Source organism: Drosophila takahashii, chromosome 3L (assembly GCF_030179915.1).
Source record: "Drosophila takahashii strain IR98-3 E-12201 chromosome 3L, DtakHiC1v2, whole genome shotgun sequence".
NCBI classification, from domain to species: Eukaryota; Metazoa; Arthropoda; class Insecta; order Diptera; family Drosophilidae; genus Drosophila; species Drosophila takahashii.
The window spans coordinates 11,870,495-11,891,540 of NC_091680.1; the positions used below are offsets into that span (position 1 = coordinate 11,870,495).

Consider the following 21,046-nt stretch of genomic DNA (forward strand, 5'->3'; position numbering starts at 1 on the left):
CATTTTACTAAGTTTGATTTTCTAACTTATATTTAATGATTGCTAAAACTTAAGGCCAACAATTTACTTTAGGTACTTTTAAATTTGATTTAATTAATTTAATTTTATAAATGAAAATTGTATAATGGTTCTAAAGTAGTAATTTAAAGATTTAAATTTCCACTTCAATCGACTTGCCCATTTTTCATTAAAACTTCATTTGGCTCTTTAGCAGACCAATAAATTTCTGCTGGCTCAAAGTATCGTATCATATGGCACAGCTAAAACCAAAATTCAGTGCCAATTCAGCTAAGATATGCAGAGCGAAGCTCTTGACCAAAAGTTTAAGCCCCAGCAAGAATAATACACTCAAAATTTAAGTCTCGATGTTTTGCCTTTTATTATCATGGCCTAGTTCCTTAGTATTATTCAATAGTTTCTGGTTCACTGTTCATGGTTTACCCGCTCAGTAGCTGGGCCTCTTGTAACCCTTCTTTCCGGCGGCCACGGAACTGGCGGCAGCCGCTGCCGAACCGCCCTTGACCTTCTCGCTGCGTCCGTACTCCTGGGGTCCGTAGCTGATGGGGGGGTAGACGGGCTGTTCGTAGCGGGGAGCCTCCTTCCAGAGCAGAGGACCTCCGGCACTGGGAGCAGCCAGGGCGAGCTTGGCCAGGGCAATGGCCTGGGCATCGACTGGCGGAGCACCACCGTAGCCGGAACCGGAGTAGCCAGATCCCACATCGGCGCCGCTGTAGGCCGAGGCCAGGGGAGCGGACTCGTAGCCACCGCCATATCCACCGTGGTGTCCACCATATCCACCGCCATACGAGGGAACGATGGCCTTAACGGTCAGGGCGGGCTGCACCTGGTAGGCATAGCCACCCACTGGTGCACCACCGTATCCAGCGCGGGCACGTCCGTAGGAGTTCGCCGAAACAGCGGCAATGGCGCAGAGGCAGATGCACTAAGGGATCGAGGGAAAATATGAATTAGTATTGGTTTTACAAGAAACATACGAAAATAATTGTATTAAAATATTCCAAATAAAAACTCATTTTTATTACATTTATTTTAATATTCTTAAAGGATTTTAGATAGAACCACCATTAGAAATTAAGACTCACCATGAACTTCATCATTCTGAGGCTGAGTTGGTTAGTTGATCGATGCGAAGGTAACTAATGTCTCATTCCGGCTCACTGTTTTGTTTTTATACCAGATCCAGTCCAGGCTTACGTGACGAATATGATGCAAGTTTCGGCTCTCGGAGCTCCCGGAGACGCTGCTCCAGGCCACCGGGGGGCTCTTTGTCCGGCAATCTGGAGACGCCGCCGGAGACGTGGCCAAAAAGCTGGCTCTCAATTCGGCCCGGTCCAGATAGCAGGCGTCTGTGCTTACGCCATCGTCTGCCGGAGACGAGACCGCATTACGTAAGATTCCAGCACCATGACTCTTCGTGCTCCGGATCCACATAGTTTATGCCGCAATGCGATGCAGTTTGTCCCACGGTGCCAAGAGCTTGACACCGATTTTTCAGTGACACACTGAAGCCAAGGCAATGGCCTGAACTTTCTGCTGCGTTGGTAGAATTTATATACAAAAGCAAAAAAAATTGAGATAAAATTACAATAAAATTATAAACACTTAACCGTTCGACTTTTCAAATTGCCGCGCTAAGCTTTTAATAATAATAATATTCCAGTGGCGCTACACAAATTGTGAATGGCTTATGAGCGGGCGCAAACGCTTAATAATGAATAGTGAATTATTTAGATGTGGGCCAGGCTCAGGGCCCCAGCAGCCAGCAGCCAGAAGACGATCTTTCTCCGGATGCATTTTCTCTTTAAGATTGCTTTATTGGTCTTTAAACTAGTTGCTTTGCTCTTAGGAATTAAGTAAAAATATTATTATAAGACTGGGAACTGAAGCTAGCTAACGACACGATAAATATTAAATAGTAACAGCATACGCAGCATGTAAAGCCCAGATTGATGGATCGGAACATCCATCGCAAGTCCGATACAGCTAGCTTGTTGAACAAGATATTTAACTGGGTGCAATCTAGATAAACGACACGTTTGGGCCAGGGCCCTCAGACTTTATAAGAGCCGAGCGGCCGAAGATCAGCTCAGAAAACTGGCTCCAAACGCTTACAAAATGAGTAGTCTGCGCTGCAAGGTGAGATGTGCTGATTAAGTTCATCGCGATGGTTGCATTAACGTCCAAATCTATCTACAGATCCTGAACTTGGCCGTGATGCTGGTGATGGCTGCTCTGCAGATCGGATCCGATCACTTGGACAGCGATGAGTGCGGCTGCGGGCGGCGGGGCTGAGATGAGACATCAATAAACAAGCGAAGAGCAATGCATACAATTCGAACTGTTGTGGGTTGTGAGTTGTGTGGGGTTAAACCCACCAGAAGACACGTACGGCTATTCGCGAGCCAGCTGGGTATCGCACATGGCCCGCAGCCGGGCGAGCAGCATGTGCAAATGCTTTAAGCAAGCTGTCGGCAATTGCTGGGCCCCTAGACCATGTTTCCCAGTCAAGGTTTCCATATACATGCGCTTGTACAGCTTTGACAGTTGCTTGGGATCCTTGCCGCTGAGCGTGAGCTTCGTCAGCGTCTTCAGAGCGTTCTGCAAGCGGGTCTCAAAGAGCGTCAAATGGGCGGCGAACTCGTCATCGGCCACCTGGCCACTGTTAGTATCGATGACGTGGGCAAATATGAGCTGACACTGTAAACAAATGTCCAAAGCCGCTTGCATTTGCTTGATCTTCTGAGCTGTGTGGGTGGAAACTGCCGGAAAATTGGTGAAATTTAAGTTATAATAGCTGTTTATCTTTATCTCTGTATAAACTCACGTTCAGCCAAAAATTCGTGCAGGGAAATCCGCTCTAGCTGCACTGTCAGCAGATCACCCACCTCCTTTAGGCCCTCTAGTATTTGCGTAGCCTTCTCGTAGTGATATTTGCAAAGTTGCAGAGTAGACTTGGACAGCTGAGAAAAATCACAACAGCCATGAGAACGTAGCTGCGAGTAATGGAAGGAGGCAATCCTGGAATAGTAAGAGATGACTTAGTTATATAGATTATTTGAAAGCCAGTATTCTGATCGTACCTTTTGTGTATCAATCCCGATCGAAAACTGTAGAGAACTTGGCGCGCCCCAGCGTGCTCCACATCGCAAAGTCGCAAAGATTTCTGTAGCAATTCCAGCACTTCCTTGGAGGCGTCAACCAGGCTTGATTTGTCTGCCGCACTGTAGTCCTGCAGTTGTTTGGCTAACGTAAAAGTGGCAGTGGATAGTTCCCAGTGGACAAGGTCCCACAGTTCGGCGTTCGCTTTACGAGTATCCAAGCAGTCCTTGGCCTTCTCGTAATAGTTGAATGCCTCGCTGTAAAAGGCCTTTTGGCTTTCCAGGGTAATGGCACTGAATAAGGAATTTCAGATTATCACATTAAATAAATATTAAATAGGAATAATATCGATTTACTTACCTTTCATTCGGCATGGTTAGATGGGCGCGCAGCCGCATAAAGCGACCCATGTTGCAGTAAAGAAAGGCCAGGTTGACATTATCTTCTACGGCAGTGAAGGCTTCTATGCCTCTACGAAGGCAATCGTAAGAATTGACTGTAAGTTTGACATAAAGTGGCTCGGCTGAGTCCGCACTTGGACTGTCTTCTGGTTGGGAGTCTCCAGAAGCTTTTGTGGACTCCTTTTTCTTCATCAACTCGCTGTACTCCTCTGGAATAAAAAGTATAATTAGTTTATTGATTTTTGTTAGACATAGCTTTACTTACCTTGAGCCCAGTACATGTACTTTAGACCCAGTTCGTTTCGCACGTTTCCCAGTCGCCGAAGGAGTTCATTGCTTTCCGTTTTCTGGGCATGTTCCAATGCCCGCTCGTAGCACTTACAGCTGTGCAGCATCACCTGCTCCACATTGTTGGCCGGTGCCAGGGAGGGAAGTTCCTCTTCCTCGCCCTCTAATTCCTGCGCCAACTCGTCGCCAATGACACTGATCGATGCATCCTGCTCCTCGTACTGCTGCACATACTCCTCGATGGCCGCCCAGTGTTTGGACATCTGGAAGAAGCAGTCACCTGCCCGACCGAGCAAACAACTGTGCTGGGAGACCACATTGGCCATGTACTTGTTGAGCACCTGTTGGCAGCGACAGGCCAGCTCAATGGAGCGTAGAGTAAACCCATAGCTCCTGGACTCATAGTAGTGCTCCGCTAGAGTGGCGAAGGTCAAGCAGGCCTTTTCCAGCAGCAGAAGCTTAAGGTGCACATTCCAGGAGCCAAAGTGCTGCGTGTTGAACTTGGCACTCATCTGCCGATTGCTGGCATTCACGGACTTTGACTTGGCCGTGGTGGCTAGCTCCTTGGACTTGCTACGTTTGGCTTTGGAGCTTGGTTTCTTTACAACTGGCTGCGCTGGCTGTTGGTTAAGCTTAAGCTGCTCATAGGGCAGTGGGATGGCACTGAAAGGCTTGGCCATATTGGGATTCTGCTCCTCATGCAGGATGCGTCGCTTCTCTTCCTTTTTCGCATTAGTTTCCGACTCCTTGAGCTTCTCCTCCTGACTGCCGTTGAAGTACTGCAGGCAGGAGAGGCCAGCACTGATGTGCTCCAAGGAGATGCTACAGCGCTCAGCAGTTGTGGCCAAGAGAGGAGCCGGCTTGGCCTTCTTGGCGTGGGATTTAAAGTCCCTTAGAGCATCGCAAATGTGGCGCACAGCAACGTTGGCCCTGCCGCCGCCCTGTTCGCTGCTTTGGTAGCTCTTCTCGCTCGGGTAGTCAAAGAGTTCATCTTCATAGTCCTCCTCGTCCTCCTCCTCCTCATCGTCGTCGTACAGCGACTGATCATCCGAGTCCACCTCCTCGAACTTGGGCGCCTTGGGATCGATGCCGGCGGGCACATGTAGATCCGAAAGTATGTAGTGCGAGGAACTAACGATCTGGGGATACTGCTCCTTGGGCAGCAGCTTAATGCAGTTGTCCAGCAGCGCTCGAATGTTGCCCGCTGCCTTGGGACTGATGTGCGGCAGCGAGTTCTTCATGTTTCGCGCCACCGAATAGAGCAGCATTCCCACCGGAACGGTGAAGGGGTTAACCTGCTGCTGGGGCGCATCATCCTCCGACTTCTCGGCCGCCTGACTTTGGCACAAAGTGGTCAGATCGTACAGCTTGACCACGTCGTCGTTGCGTCCCTTAAAAAGCCAGTAGGTGTGGCCCGCCTTAGTGGCATTCGCTTTCAGAAAGGCCAGAATGTTCTGGGCCACGTTGCGCACAACCTGCGGCGAGAACTGCGAGTTCTCCAGATAGGGCAGGTCCTCAGTCTTGATGATCTCGTACTTCTGGACAATTCCGTCCAGATGATAGCACATCACCACCTCGGGCACGTTGCACATGAGGTTGTCCAGCCAGTAATCGATGCCAGTGAGCACGTTTATGGGCTGCGCTGCATCCCTCAGTCGCAGACTGATGCACGGCCTGTTGGGTCCTCCGAAAATGGGCATATCTGTGCCTATCAGCATGCGTATGTCCTCAAAGGTCCAGACCACGTTCCTGTTGAAGGCATGACTGGACTTGGGATCGGGCACATTCTCCTCTATCTTGGGTTCGGGGAGCACTGGACCCGTGATGGGCAATCCCTGCCGCCGGCTGGTCAACTGACTTGGCGTGGTGGCCACATCGTAGTCCAACTCATCGCCAGTCTGCTTGAGACTGTGATACAGGAACTTGGACAGCAGATTCTTCGTTTGCAGCGCCTCGCGGGAACGCTCCTTCAGGCAGTAGTTGTGCTGCGTGTCGCCGTAGGTGAGGATGTGCTCCAGGATGAAGGATCGCAGCCACTTCCAGTCGTCGTCGGCCTTTCTCAGCAGATACTTCTGGATGTCGAACTCATCGAGGAGCAGGGTGTTGCCCACCTTGTGCACCACCATGCTGATGGCGCTCTGGGCGCTGTAGGGCAGCTTCAGCAGCTGCTTGATGTTCTCCGCATCGCTGACCACATCCACCTCGCCCACGCAGTCGGGAAACATCTGGCCCAGTCGGAAGCTGGCGAACCCGGCACTCTGGTAGAGGGCCTGGTGCAATCCATGGCTGCTGTGCGAGGTGGTCAGCCAGTTGAGAGGGGGAAGGTTTAAATTGGTGTTGCACTCCAGCCGCTTGAAGTGGGCGGGCAGCTGCACGGGCGACAACTTGATCACCGCCTGGCTCTTCACCACGTCCAGTTCGTGCGGCCCGATGCTCCGGCAGGGTTCAATCTATGGATAGTCCGGTGTTATTTATGTTATCTCTGCAGTCCGTAGTCTCACCTCTTCGTTCCTGTCCTCCATGGTAGTGGTGGCTCATCGGTAGCTGGCTTAAACCCTAAACCCGTGGAATATTCAAGAAACTTCGAGCAGATGTGTTTTTGTTTTGCCGGCACAGCTGTGAGCTGAAGGCGTTGCCCAACACTGGCCCATTTGGCGCTGTCAACTTGTCAAGAATATAAAGCCATGGACGTAGCTATATACATTTCAAGGGGGGTTTATGGCTTTATGCCTAAAATAAGGTTTATTATAACAACAAATTAGTATTAGTTCTTACTACAAAAGTTACAAATAACAATGATAATAAACCCTGAAGACGCTTTTCTCTCACAAAGGCATAATCTCTAAGTGCATAAAATATATTTAATAAAAGAATAAATATATAATAAAAAATTAATATTTACTACAAATTAATTTTCTCTTAAAAATGCTTTTTATGGCTATAATTATTTTCTAACTTACCCTACAATCGTCACTTTTTACCTCCACAAAAGCCACACAAACAATATTTGATCCAAACGCATCCAATATAAAAGAAACAATACAATATCTTAAAAATCAATGAAATTTAGATTAAGCTTAAAACTAGGAATTGTAAGAATGAAATGAAGTAAAAATTGGTTGTTATGTAATTGATAGTTTAATTTAGGTTGTAAATTTGTAGACAACCCTGTTTAAAATAATGAAAAAGTGAATTTTTTAGCTTAAGGCCCCGTAGCTATAGCTAAGTTTAAGTTCGTCTGTAAATTTTACATTATATTCGAACACTTTATAATAATAATAATAATAATATTTTCTAACTAATGAACCCAAACCCCCTTCTACACCACTGCGCGCAGTAAATCAGCTGACTTTCCCGCTTCGTTTTCCAGCACTCTCGCATTTCTGTTTTTTTTTTAGATTAACACGATTAACCACAGACTGGCTGTAAAATCCACCCAATTGGACGCAAAACTGACTTAAAACCATGACGCTGTTTGCCCTCATCGCGCTGCTCAGCCTGCTGAACACAATCCTGCCAGACTTTATAAGGAACTACGTGAGTATCAGCAGCAGGAGCCGAACCCGGTGCTAAAGTTGAATCTCTGACCCGCAGCTCAAGGTGTCCCGGCTGTGGGGCGCCAGGAATTCCGGGGAGATCCGGCAGCTGCAGACGGAGCTGGAGGCCGCCCGGGAGCAGGTGGAGGTGGTGCGCAATGCGGAGCACTCGGGGGAGTATGCCAGGACCATCAAGATCATGCGCGCCGAGCGCAAAGTGGCGGAGGCGGAGGCCAAACTCAAATCCGCCCGTGGAGTGGAGAACCTGATGCGGATGGGCATCGACACGGCCGTGTTCTACGGCTCCAAGGTGCTGCTCTCGCTGATCACGGTCATTGTGAGCATCCGGAATCGCGGCACGCCCGTCATGATCCTCGACGAGGCCATCAGCTTGGCCCCCTTCACCGGGCTCCTCAGCTTTCCCACCGGCGTGGCCAATGCCATTTCCGTGCCCGCCTGGGCCTTCTCCTGCAACCTGACCTTCCGCCTCATCTACGGCCTGCTGAAGAACCGGCGGGCGTGATGGAATCCGCAGTCTGGTTGAAATCCCTCCATTTAGTTTTAGCTGTTAGAAGGCGCTCGAAACTATGTGCTTTGTTATGGTTTGCTAAGCTTCATCACGCATTAAAGTCTGTATGTAAAGGCCCAATTTTTTTGTAAACTATGTAAACACATCAAAATAAATGTATTTTCACACAGGAGAGTTTTTGAATTGCGCGCGTATGTGTTGGCGGGCTTTCCAACACTGCTCGCTTTGGGTAGTGTTGTAAGGCGCTCGGCCTATATGAGTGCGTGTCATTTTCCCCATCCAATTTGTTTGGTGTTTTTGTTAGCCGAAAATGGACAAACTAAATGAAAACGCCCGCGAGCGGAAGCAAATCAAGCTGGGCGAGATCGACACGGGCCCCATTCTGGTGGCCCTTTTGCTGGGCTTCATCGCCGTGGGTGAGTTCGCCACGTGGTGATGGCCTCTGGTCCCCGGGAGTCTCACCTGCAATCCGGAATCCCTTTATTAACTTTCCTGTCTTCCAGCCATCTTTGTGATCCTGCGAAGACGCTCGGCTGGTCGCAAGGACTTCCTGCTGGCTGGTCTCAGTGAATCCGGCAAGAGTGCCATCTTCATGCAGCTCGTACATGGCAAATTCCCGGCCACTTTTACCTCGATCAAGGAGAATGTGGGCGACTACCAGGCGGGAGGCTCATCCGTGAGATTGGTGGACATTCCCGGCCACTACAGGGTGCGGGACAAGTGCCTGGAGCTGTATAAGCATCGTGCCAAGGGCATAGTCTTTGTGGTGGACTCGGTTACGGCCCAAAAGGATATCCGTGATGTGGCAGAGTGGGTTTTACTGAGCCTATATCACTAGAAAACCCTGCTAATCTCTTTGTTTATCCAGCTTCCTGTACACCATCCTATCAGATAGCGCCACCCAGCCCTGCTCCGTGTTGGTCCTCTGCAACAAACAGGATCAAAGCACCGCCAAGAGCGCCCAGGTCATCAAAACCCTGCTGGAGAAGGAAATCCACACGGTGCGCGATACCAGGAGCCGCAAACTGCAGTCCGTTGGCGACGACGATGCCAGCAAACCCGTCACTCTGGGCAAGCCAGGTCGCGACTTTGAGTTCTCACACATCGCACAAAATATCCAGTTCGTGGAGGCCTCCGCCAAGGATCAGGAACTGAATCCCCTCACCGATTGGCTGGCACGCCTGCTGTGAAGTGCCTCTCAGACTGGAAAAACACTAAAGTCCTAAATGAACGAATGCGGAACACAAAAGAACATATTGATATTTATTTTACCGCTTAGAGCTCTCAAGAGTTAGAGTATAAATCCGAGCATTGTTAAATACCCTCTTCCCCCTAGCCTCCTTCGCCTCCTTTCATTTTATCCCGCTTAATTTTAGGTTATTATGGAAATTTTTATACTTTTTAGCATTAATTTGTCGGTAGGTGATTGACTAAGAATCATGTATCAAACGATTTATAAAAAAAACAGCCGATTAAGAAGTGTGCATTTATAAACGCTGATGCTGATTTAACGGGCCCAGCAAAGGCTTTAAAAATACAAAAAACGGGTCGTCGAAAAAGTGTTATTTTAAAGAATTTTTACTTAAAAACTGAATGAAATCCATCGATATTTGATAAAATAAACGGAGAAAAAACCTATTTTCATTTACATGTTTGTTTGCCAATTTTATTAGATCAGCATATTGATTGGCCACCACAAGAGACATCATTTTACACAATCCGTCAGCACTCAAAGTTAAATTTGAATTTCAGTTGAGATCGCAATAGTTTAATCGATATCAGTCAATCGATACTTTGAGTTGGTTAGTTCCATTTTCAAACACAATATAGAGAGGGCGCCACTGTCTTCTCTATACAGAGAAGCCGGAAATCGGAATTGACCGGAAAATAAGCCGGAATCGATAAATACCGGCATTTTAAACCGGAAAAATGTACATTTATTGTATTGCGTTAATGTAAAACTACAGTTACAGAACTGGGTTGAGATCGGTCGGTCCTTTTGGAGTCACATCGTCAATGGCTTCCAGGAGGTTGGCGGCCGCCTGTTTGTCCCTCTGGCTATTGCCCAGGTACCTGCGGTTCCCGGTCTGGCTGACGAGCAGCAGCTGCTCCTTCTTCGCCGTGGCCAGGCTGATGTGGCGCGAACTCTGGAGGTGCCTTTCGAAGGCCTGCTTGCTCGTCTTGGAGTACTTGCGCAAGATGCACTGGGACTCCTTTCGTTCGACGTTGCCCTGAAGCCGCCTCTTGTGCAGGAGCGTTTCCTGGTGCCCCTTCATGCTGTTAAAGCCGGCGATCCATATGTTGCACACCTTGCAGTGGAAACGCTCCTGGCCAAGGTGGACAGGTGCACGTCGACGCTTGTCCGTACGGACGTGTACGGACAGAAGGGGAACTTCCATTCGTACGGACGAAATACACCTCACATGCGGAGCAAGTCTGGACGTGTACCAGGGCCAGGGCGGACGAAAGATGGCTCTCCTTGTCGGATCCCGAGTCTCCGATGATGGCGTCCAGCTGCTCTTCAAAGAAGAGGTCGTCCTGGGGCAGTGCGCCCTCGTCTGGGAGCAGTGAGACCTGCTGCTCCTGATCCGACAGCCTTTGCAGCAGACTGCTCGCAGCCAGGCTGGTGACGGTGGAGTCCGAGTCCGTGCCGCCGTCGTCCGGCTTCCTGGGGATCTTGTTGGCTACCGCCCCATCCTCATCGTCGCTCTCCTCCAGAAGGAGAATGAGCTTGGCTGGAACAACTCCCTGGCGACACCCAGGTTTCCGAAGGAGGCTCCGGAGCTGCCGCTGGCTGAGGATCGCATCTTCCGCATGCGTTCCCTTTTAGGCGGGAGCGAGGGTGGAGTCTGGCATTGCCTGATCAGCGAGGCGACGTCCTGGGCACTGTTGGTTTAAAACGTTGCATAACGTTGCACCTACAATGATCGCCTTCTAAATAAAACGTCGACAGCTGTATTCAATGTGATAAACTAAGTCCAAATATAAGACGACCATCAAGACAAGGACTTAGCCAGCTGGTGGAACTTGTGTTTGTTTTAGTCTTATAAGAACTCGGCCCGCCCTCAACTAGCAGTTGGCATCCAGTTCCAGGCAAAGCCCTGTTTTTGGCCAACTGTCCCAGAAAGAGGATTATCATTAGATCGCTGAGCAAACGTTTGGCGCATGCGCAAGCTTTCAAACCTTTTTCGCGATTTGAGACCTTTGCCGAACCAGCTGAAGCTGAAGCAGCTGTCGATGAGCTTGGGCAGTCCATCAATATCAATCCATCGATCCGCTGCGCCGGCCGAAGATCAAAAAGCCGCCACGAAAATCAATGAGCTCGCCTGCCCTCGGCTCCTCTGACTAGATAGAATTTCTAGGCTGGCTAATTTCTAAGAATCCGGAGCTTTCATGATTTGCCGAATTTTTTGGGGAAGTGAGCCGGGCGGATGTCCCTGGCCGCGATCCTTGGCAGCTGCCATCGAGTTTGGAGCTGGCCACCTTCGTTGGTGGCATTCGCAGCGGATTGATGATGGACAAAGCTGCGAATTTCGAGGAAAAGTGCGATTAAAACAAAGCGGGTCGGCTTGGAGCATTGTGAGTGCTCAATGGGTTTGCCTAATCTGCACATTGTGACTGGGTTCTGGTTAAACCCTGGACAGTGGATATTCCCACTTCCTCTTTGGGGTTTTCTTTACTATGTTTCATTCATTCGCATCTTTAGGTTCCGCAGAATATTGGGAGGTCACCGAGATGATTCCTCTTGTGTGAATAAAAACAAGATTACTAGTGGGGCTTTTTAAATGAAAAATACTGAAAAACAATTCGGATTTTATAAAAATTTTAATCTTCATTTTACCCGTACTTTAGTTGGAAATATGTTTGATAATGTATGGTTTTGTTTTCTTGATGGCTTAAGAGGTTCGAAAATCAAAACTGATTCCTATGTTATCAATAAATATTTAATAGTAGATCTTTTCCGTAGTTTTTAAAACACCATAGCTTCGATGCCCCTTCAACTGATGACTCCTTCACTTCCTGTCCCGAAAATCCGACTCTGATTCGGTGTCATGTGCATTGAAGCACGTGCTACACCCGAAAAAAGAACAGGAGGCGCAAAAAAGTGTACGAGAAATGCAAAGTGCAGCCAGAGCCAGACTTTTTACAGCTGTAGACAGGCTTCAGGGAGTCGGAGGGAACCATATGTTGCAGACACGCTTTAGCCAAGCGGAAGGAGTGCCCCTCAGGTCCTCGACCCAAAATCCCGGGGCGTACACAGTAGCTGCAAATTATTCACGACTGATTAGGCAGAAAAACGCAACAGGCAAGTCGAAAAAATACATACGATATCCTCGAACGGATCCGATTACCGCAAATTCAGAAATATTTTTTGGGCAAGAGGTGAGGCAGAATTCACTGGAAGGCAGACAGACATTTTTGAGGTTAGACGGGGAGGGATATTGAATTACGATCGCATCGACGACCGTTAGTTGACCAAAAAAAAGCGAAAAAATATATAAAGTTGAACTTGACGGGGCAATAAATCTGCGATTTTTAGAAAGTCTTTATGCGATTTATGGGCGGGCGCACGCCTCCTCCTCCCCCTCGCAGCACTGCCTGATATTTTAATAAGCCCGCTCGCAATTACATCGTGGTGCGAAATAAAGTGGGGTGGGTCTATAGGTATACCCCACCTATAGGTATGTACTTTTCGCGGCAGATGCAGCAGGCGCCCATTAAATTTTTATGTACACAGGCGCGACGTTTTGTGGGTTTTCACGGGCTGCCAGAACCGCGCGAGAAGAGAGAGTGCCAAGCGGCCGCTCGCCGAGCACATATGCAATTTATTTTAACACATCGTTAAAGCTCAAAAAATAAATCTTGACGCGCCGGACACTGCAATTATCACCTCTGCATAATCAGCACTGCCGGACAGCCGGACAACTGGACAGCTGGACTGCCGGCCGAGTCAACGAGGTGAGCACATCGAACAAGGAGAGCAACGCATGCCCCCGGGTGGGGCAGCTCCTCCGACAGCTGGTTGCAGCCCGGTTAGCTTTCATTTTTTCGGTAACAGGAGCAGCCTCGGTGAACTGGAAGAAAAACTCTTGGAAATGCGTTAGATATTAAAATAAATATTCCGACAAATATATGATTCATTTTTAGATGATTGCTTAAAAATCAGTTTACGGATCATATCACGGAAGATAATGTGCCTTTTTTACCTAAAGGATTTAGATAACATGTTATGTTATTTATTATAATTATTTATTTATTTATTATCTATTTATAACATTTATTTATATGCCTAGCACTAAAAAATATTCTCAAAATTATTTTTTTTTACTTTAAGTTAATTACAAATTAAGATGATATATTAAGATAATATAAAAGGGAGTTAAGAATATTATAAAAATAGTTATAATTGTACGAAAATGAAAACCAGTTGGAAAGGATCTACAGGAAGTCCTCTTATAATGAGATTATTATAAGATCAATTGGTATTTGTTAGGCATATTTTCTCCCTGTGTGCTGCATCCGTCCAGCCCACGCGGCCCAACTCTTTGGCAGCAGCATAATGGCAGCCCATTTAGCACCTTGTTGACGCGGCATCTAATTAAATGGTGCGAGACAAGAGGACCTGCCCAACGAAACCGAAGCCAACCCATCTTTGGAATCGGATTCAGGTTCGGGTTGCCGGGTTGCTGGGTTGCTGGATGTGATGGGTTCCCTTTCAGCTAATATCGAGTGCAATTTCCATGTAATGCCAAATTGTTGCGCCTTGTTGTTTGGGCTATCACGATGCCGAGGATGTGGATGTTGCTGATGATGATGATGATGGTGATAATGGCGGACACTTGACGCTCTGAGCTGCCTGTCATCACCGGGAATTGACTCTGGGCAATCGCTTTCAACAACTGCAACACTTTCTCACCGCTCCCCGGGCGAAGGCATTGATGATTATTTTTGATTTCTGTGCATACATTTCTTGATTAATTATAATGCCCACCGATCCGAAGGGGACCCACCAGCGGCAGCTGCGAAATCGGCTTGGCAAATTGGAGCTTTGGCCGTGCCATAAACGTTTTTTCTCATGACACGACGCCTGGACTCACGGATAATTATGGGTTTACTCACCCATCCCCCGGGTTTCAAGCTCCAAACCCCAGATTCAGATTCAGACTCAGTTTTAGTTTCAGTTTCAGGTTCGGATTCAGTGCGTGCAGCCAGTAGCCGTTGGAATCTGTGGGGCAAATTGTTTGCATTGCCCCGGTACGTACATATCCATTCCGTAAGCCTGGGTTCCCAACAGCGCAGCTCTTCGTGTCAATTGCACATCACGCGCTGTTTCATTAAGTTTATTTTTAAAGGAAATTATTTTTAAACGCAATAATTTGTTGCGCCGGCGTTTGGGGGGCTACCAAAATGAACGTGGTTAAAGGAATTTCTGATTTCTGTTCTGCCCCCCATACTTTGTTCGCGATGGGGGACTGTCCAGTGCGGTAAATTTAGACATTTCAAGGTTGGTATTATCCGCAATGAAAAAGAAAGTTGCTGCAGCTGGATAATTGCTACTTTTGGCAGGGAACGAGAATTTCTGGAGGCTTAGGGTAAGTAATTTGTTGATGTCCTACATTTGATAATATTTTTCGTAACTATTTAGAAATTATAATTATATTAAAAAAATTGTTGAAAGCATAATTTGTGATGGTTTATTGTCAATCACAAAATTCCACCAATTACTTGCACCCAATTTATTTACTCTCTTGCCTCAACATTCTACCAGTCAAGTGTTAGCCATAAACAAGTGCGGCCTCCGTCATCTAAATGCAAATGCGCAACAAATTCACTTAAACGCGAAGGACAGACTTTGAAGGGGGTGGGGGTGGCTGGGGGGTTCTGGGCCAAAACGGAGCTTATGGCATGGACTCAGCGTTGCGGCACGCTACTGCTATCAAAGTATTTTGCCTTTGGCAAATTAATCACTGAAACAGGGCCAAAAGGGGGAAGTCAAGACGAGGTTACGTTCAGTTGTCCAAAGCGCCGGCTAAAAAATACATAATAGCTGGATGACCAGTGGCGTTGTAAAGGGGGGTTTTAATTGATAAGCTTGATTCGGTCCTAAGATAAAATTTATAATAATTCAAGCTTAAGAACAATTTCTATTTAGTAAAGAATTAAAAAATAAAATATTCTTACTTGTTTGTAGGATTTAAATAAAATCTGCAAATTTTTTTCAAATGTCTATTTCAACAATCAAGTTTTTTGGAACTTGTTTATACTAAATATTTAATTATAAGGACTACCAAATGCTATTTCTGATATGATCCCTTCGAGGTATTGTGTACTGTGATTGCATGATCTTATTTTTTCTGATACATTTATTTGAAGCCCCTTTAGAACCCTTTCAACAAATTATCCCATCTTTCCACACCTCTGCCCCAAGTTCTGTTTGTGTTTGTGCAGCGGTCACACTTTTGGTTTTCTATAATTTAAGTTTTGAAACGAGGCTTGGTCGGTGTGTTGACTCCGATCTATAAGCCCTACCTCCGGCCCCTTTTCGGCTGTGCCGCCAGTCGAAAAAAACATGCGCGGTCAGTCGTGTGCGGCGTAAGGCAACCAAATGTATCGAAATGCAACCGACCGATATAATTGCGTTTTTTCGTGAATGTATATGGTGGTACAGTATTCACTGGAATACTCGTATCGCACATTCGAGTGTATTCACATCGACTCACTCACATGGTTGGCCGAGCGACACGCGCAGCGGCCTTTTCATATGTAAAGCACATGATTTTCCAATTGGAAAATTAGTCGTGTGTGCCGGGTGGCTTGAGGGGTATGTTTTTGGGGGGCGGGTGCGGGGCGATCGTTCGGTTCAGGGGTGCCGGGTGGGTGGTGGTCGGCGGTGGTGCTGGTGGTGCTCCATTCGGTAGCGCACGCGTGGGCAAGGCAGCCAGCCCAGCATAAAGGAGGCCGGCTAGCGAGGCGCAACCGAAAACCAAGCCATGGAAACGGGCTTAATGCCTCAGTAATTATAGACAGCCATTCGCCGAAATTGACTAAGCTCGCCAAAAAAAAAAGTAGAAGGCCGAACCCAAAGAATCCCAAATTCAGATGCTGCCCCCCAAAAGGACCACACACTCGGAGAGTCCTAGGCCTTGGCTAATCGCCTCATGGAGCTCGCTAATTGGGGGCTGTGGCTCGCTCTTATGTTGCCCAGATCCTTCGGCCATTCGCATGATTAATGCCACCGCAGCAACGTGTGAGTTCTTCACTTGTACACTGAAAAAGTAGTCTACAAAGAAGTAGTCGGTTTTTTTACGTTGAAAGTTTAAAACTTTTTAGCCTAGTTTTCATAAAAAATGTTTCCATTAAACGTTTTATTAAGTGAAACTTTTTAAATGTTATGGGTACAACATAATTTAGGTATTAATTTAGGTATCTAAATAATTAAAATATTAAGATTTTTAAACATCTCAATTTTGAGCAATGTTTTTTCTCCGTGCAGAAAAGACATCAAACGTAAAACTGAAAACGAAACTCATGCCCACCCAGGTGGTCGCAGTATCTTAGAGGGACGAGGTACTGAGCAGGTCGCACGCCAGATATGCAGACTCAGATACAGATACAGGTACACTGACAGATACAGATACAGATACAGATACTGCGCACGATTGATGGACTTCACACGTTGGCCAAGACCGACCGAGATGATGGCTATCTTGGCTCACACATAATAATCGGACATCGCGGCTCTGTGTGGGTCGCTCATCAGTCAAATTGGCCACTCCATTCCTACGGCAAGATATTGTCCACGACGATGTCTCGAAAAAGGGTCCCAAATAACGAACTAAACGTCACGAGGTTGTGCAAGAGATCTGAATTATCAGCAGGGCTGGAAAGGATTTCAGACAATTAAGTAATTTTGCTTCAGGATCGAGATATTTATACTAAATTTTATAGTTATCATACTATACTGATATAAAATTTCAAATGGATTAAAAACATTCGAAATTAGATATACTTATTAATAATAATAATATGTTATTATGGATTTTATAAAGAGTGGATTACAAGTACTGAAAATAAAAATATATTTAAAAAATGTATTAAAAAAGCCTTTTTTTTTACGTTTTAAGTTTGTATTTTTATTTTGCCACAGATTTTGTGTTGCATTCTCATCTACCTAATATTGTTTACCAAGTAGTTAACGAATTAAATGGAATATCAATGTCAATTCTAATATGGGATAATTTGTTTGATTTAAAAAGTATAATGTTAAGCAATTTAAAATAATTTATCTAGCTTTGGTATAATTTTAGAAATAAAGTTTGTTGTGTGTGTGAATTGAAAACAATGAATGAATTGAATGAACAATGAATTATACATTATATTTTTGCTGGCCATCCCTGGTCTCTGAAAGATACGGATACTGCGGGTATTATGGCACTCGAACAAATTGTGTGGAAGTCATCATCAGCATTCAGCATTCTGCATTTCGGCATCCGACATTGGCGTCCTGCTGATTTCCGTTTGTTTCGGCTTGAGTGCAACATGACACTAATTAAGTTCTGCGGTCTGCGACCGAATCCCCCTCCATAAAGATTCCACCCAAAAAATCGCAGTGGCATGCGCGTGATTTGTTTGTTTGGCGTTGTGGGGATGCTTTTGAAAGTTTGCCGACTCGGCGAATGCAGTTTTTTTCGGGGGTCTTTTGGTGGTATATTTGTTCGGTTAATATGTAAAAATCTGCCCGATCCGGACTTTGCATCTGGATCGGGTTTTTGTTTGCCATTTGCCGCCACGGCTTATTCACTTGGTTGCAACTCGCAACTCGCTGTGCTGCGAACGGCAAGTCTGACAGACCTTAATTCCTTTTTACGGTCATTTTAATATCCATCAAATCGCATCGCTGCCTCGCCGCTCCTCTACGCTAGTTGCCTTTTCGCTCCTGACTCCCCTGACCCCCTCCCTCCCCGATTTCCACCCAGTTTTCCATAATGCAGCGGCGGCGGCGAGCGTTTTAGCATTTCGCTCACTCGCTCACACTCAACGCTGTCGATTTTTCATTCTGCCGATTTGTATGTGGCCGATGCGTGTTTTGCGGCTGTCAGTGGAGCGTTAATAGTGGCACGATGTATGTACTTAACTTGTACTTTCGGCACTGAAAGCGAACTGACTGCCGGCTAGGGCTTACGTAAGACCCACGATCTGGAAATGGAAATGGAAACGGAGATGGAGTTGGAGATGGAGTTGCTAATGATATGGATCTCGGGCTACACGATCTGACTGACTTGGCACGCCTAAGAAGCATGAAGTCGTAGACGAGAGCGCACTCTATCATCAATCATTCAACCTTAGGGACCCGCTTTCGGTGAGAACTCAAGGCACTTGAATGATTGAATTGCAAATTTTGTCGAGTGAGTTGGATGCCTTTCTTGTGGTGTAAAATTCTCATTATTTATTTAATTGCAGACGATACTCGAAATTGTTTATTTCGATCAGACATCTTAAGCAACAAAACAGAAGTTCAAGATGTGCAAGTGCCTAGCCGGAAACGTAGCCTGCTGGTAAGTTCTATTAATTGGATTAGCATTATAAAAGTCTAGGGCCTTGTAAGAGAGAATTTAAAGTTTAAAGAATCTTCTACAAGTAGAGCACCATTAAGAAGGCAGCAGGAAATAGCTAAGGAATTATAAATAGATCGCGAATTGTGAGTAAGACAGCAAACAAGATAAGGAAACAACCACCTGATAGCTAAAGTTCCCCATATTTACATACTTAAATGTAGGGCTCCCATTAAAAAAGATCTTTGTATAAATAACAGTGTTCCCAAGGGAGCTGTTTTTATTTATAATACTACGTTGCAGCGTGAAGAGAACAATGTAATTTAAAAGCGGAAGCAGAGTTCAGAGAAAAACTGGAAATCCCCTGTGCGAATTCTCACTTGCGACTCTTATACATACAGGTTTCCATATCGCAAAACGAAAGCAATGAGAGCAGGTAAACAAACCGCATGAGAATCTGTAGGTACTCAGATCCGTTCTACCTGAAAGTGTTTCCACTTTCGATGGCGTATCATCGCATACAAACGGCTGGGCAGAATGAATTACTTAATTGTCCATGGAATCATACGCATAGTTGCTGTGAGAAATATACGTACATGACATGCAACATGGTAGCCACAGAAGACTACTTATGCAATTTGTAAGCGTTAATTTATTAAATAGCCAGCAATTTGAGCAAATTTCGAAAAAGGGGATGGCTAAGCATTTTAGATTGTTTTTATCAATTCTTTAATATTTTGAATGGTTAAATAATACATTTTAGATTTTAGTTGTTGGTTTATTTAATGTAGTTTTCTGTATTATGATTTATCATTTCTAAACTAGATCGAGCGATCAATCCTATGTATTTTGTTTTAACCAGAAGAGAGGATTTCTTGTAAAATTGCCCCCAAAAAGTATGCTACAAATTCCACAATTTATATCTGTTTCGAGAATTTCTCTGACAATCATTCAATGAAACAAGTTGCCGTCGCCTCATTCATGGTTTTACTTTTAATTGTACTTGATTACTGAAGACCATGTACGATTATCTTCCCCTTGAAGGTTTCGTTGATGCTCTTGCGTGTCATATTTATTATTCATTTCTTTTTGAGTGAGAAACCCTGAGATCGTTGGCTCGATGGTCAGTGGCCAGTGGCTAGTCTCAAGTCTCAAGTCCCATCCCATTGCATCCCAGCGTCATGCTCATGATAGTCACACCGTAATAAAAACAAAATTCCTGAGCCAAGTAAGCCTCGTTTATTTACCGCATTTAACACGAGCTTCGAGTGCCGGCGTGTTGTTTCGGCCACGTTTGACTGCCGGCGAGTACAAGTGCCCAAATGGCAGCCGAGCGTGAAGGACGTACGCGCCACAAATTTGGTGGCCCAAAGCCGCAAATCGCCCAAATCGGTACACATAAAACTTGTGTGGCTAATGGCTAATTCGGCATTAAGGTCTCCAGTTCACTCGATGTATGACCAATGAATATTGATGAGCAGACAGCGATAAAATTTCGACAGTTTACATATGGGTTTTATTTGTTTATTAGGTTGTTACTGGGTTTCCATTCATTAAAACGTTTAATGTGAAATTTTTGTTAGTTTGTCAAATCAATATCGCAACATTTTGCTGATCTAAAAATAGGGTTAAATTAGAGCTTGTTTGTAATAAAGCGTATTTAATAAATAACATTAATTATATAATAATTTTTAGATTTAAGAGATTTTAAATATATTTTGATATGCTAACACTTAAAAAATTAAGAATGATCTGTAACACACTTTTATTAATTAACCGCAAAAATAAATATATTTTCAACAAATACCATCAATTTAGTCATATACATACCATAATTAAATTATATTTTGAAGGCCTTAAAGTGTAAAGGAAGGAAGTACTTCCCTTCGTTTTGGAATTTTTATTATCTCCCATTGGGTTTTTCTCAACAGTATCGATACTCGACCCCAAAAGCCCAACAAAGTTGCGGCATTCCAAGCCGATGGTCATTCCCACACAGCACAAAAATATTCCACAGCCGAAATGCAGAATCCAAAACGGCGAAACGGCGGCGGATGATAATGAATGGAGCGAAGCCAAGCGAGAAACCAACAGAAATTAGCTACGACTTGTGAAAATCGCTACAAATGCACTTGCGGTTTGGCATTTACGAGCTTGGCTTGGCGGTCTGAAGACCTCAAAGGGCCGGATTCCGGACTCCGACCCTCTCCGGCTCAAAGCCCTCCCTCCGTTGAGACCCCGAGCGTGTGTCCAGAGTTATTTCGCAACATTGCTGACGGTGACGGGGATGCAGGCGATATAACCGCGTCTGGCTGCCATGTGCAAAGGCAAAATGTATGCAAATGAATGGAAAAACCGCCTCAAAGCAAAATCGCCGACAAACCGCGCGGATGACGAGATGACGCCGTCGCCAAAAACCAAAAAAAAAAGACGAAAAACCTAAGAAAAAGCCAGTAAGATCCAAAAAAAAAAGTGGCTGCAAAAAAGCGATGCGCATGCGTAACGAACAACTTTATAAAGTCTGGGGCCTCGTCTTTGTTTCTGGCGAGGATGCGGCGTGAGCGGCTTGTTAGCTGATTAGTTTTGGCTGCCGCCGCCTCTAACAAGTACTATACATTC

The 21,046-nt window shown here is 45.7% G+C and overlaps 5 protein-coding genes across 6 annotated transcripts; 3 read left to right on the top strand and 2 right to left on the bottom strand.

Annotated features, from left to right (window-relative positions):
• Window positions 1–354: 354 nt before the first annotated feature.
• Window positions 355–1,262, bottom strand: Cp18 (Chorion protein 18). Its single transcript, XM_017159676.3, has 2 exons — window positions 1,104–1,262; window positions 355–943 (listed from the first exon to the last, which is right to left on the bottom strand). Exons 1-2 carry the CDS (start codon window positions 1,116–1,118, stop codon window positions 446–448), a joined length of 513 nt encoding a protein of 170 aa, XP_017015165.2. The 5' UTR covers window positions 1,119–1,262; the 3' UTR covers window positions 355–445.
• A 203-nt stretch (window positions 1,263–1,465) lies between these two features.
• Window positions 1,466–2,353, top strand: LOC108069549 (uncharacterized). Its single transcript, XM_044396047.1, has 2 exons — window positions 1,466–1,487; window positions 2,177–2,353. Exons 1-2 carry the CDS (start codon window positions 1,466–1,468, stop codon window positions 2,311–2,313), a joined length of 159 nt encoding a protein of 52 aa, XP_044251982.1. The 3' UTR covers window positions 2,314–2,353.
• LOC123003404 (erythroid differentiation-related factor 1) lies at window positions 1,811–6,448 on the bottom strand. 2 transcript variants are annotated; one of them, XR_011418465.1, is made up of 7 exons: window positions 6,311–6,448; window positions 3,787–6,259; window positions 3,481–3,730; window positions 3,102–3,413; window positions 2,846–3,039; window positions 2,352–2,780; window positions 1,811–2,294 (listed from the first exon to the last, which is right to left on the bottom strand). XR_011418465.1 is itself a non-coding variant. In XM_044395859.2 (6 exons), exons 1-6 carry the CDS (start codon window positions 6,329–6,331, stop codon window positions 2,413–2,415), a joined length of 3,618 nt encoding a protein of 1,205 aa, XP_044251794.1. In that variant the 5' UTR covers window positions 6,332–6,448; the 3' UTR covers window positions 1,811–2,412. The 2 variants fall into 2 exon arrangements, 1 of the variants encoding a protein (XP_044251794.1); XM_044395859.2 differs by having other exon boundaries at window positions 1,811–2,780.
• Window positions 6,449–7,187: 739 nt separating this feature from the next.
• Window positions 7,188–8,043, top strand: LOC123003425 (guided entry of tail-anchored proteins factor 1). Its single transcript, XM_044395954.2, has 2 exons — window positions 7,188–7,346; window positions 7,404–8,043. The coding sequence occupies exons 1-2, from the start codon at window positions 7,275–7,277 to the stop codon at window positions 7,866–7,868; spliced, it is 537 nt and encodes a 178-aa protein (XP_044251889.1). The 5' UTR covers window positions 7,188–7,274; the 3' UTR covers window positions 7,869–8,043.
• A 64-nt stretch (window positions 8,044–8,107) lies between these two features.
• Window positions 8,108–9,512, top strand: SrpRbeta (signal recognition particle receptor beta). Its single transcript, XM_044395858.2, has 3 exons — window positions 8,108–8,290; window positions 8,378–8,684; window positions 8,743–9,512. Exons 1-3 carry the CDS (start codon window positions 8,185–8,187, stop codon window positions 9,062–9,064), a joined length of 735 nt encoding a protein of 244 aa, XP_044251793.1. The 5' UTR covers window positions 8,108–8,184; the 3' UTR covers window positions 9,065–9,512.
• The last annotated feature ends 11,534 nt before the right edge of the window (window positions 9,513–21,046 follow it).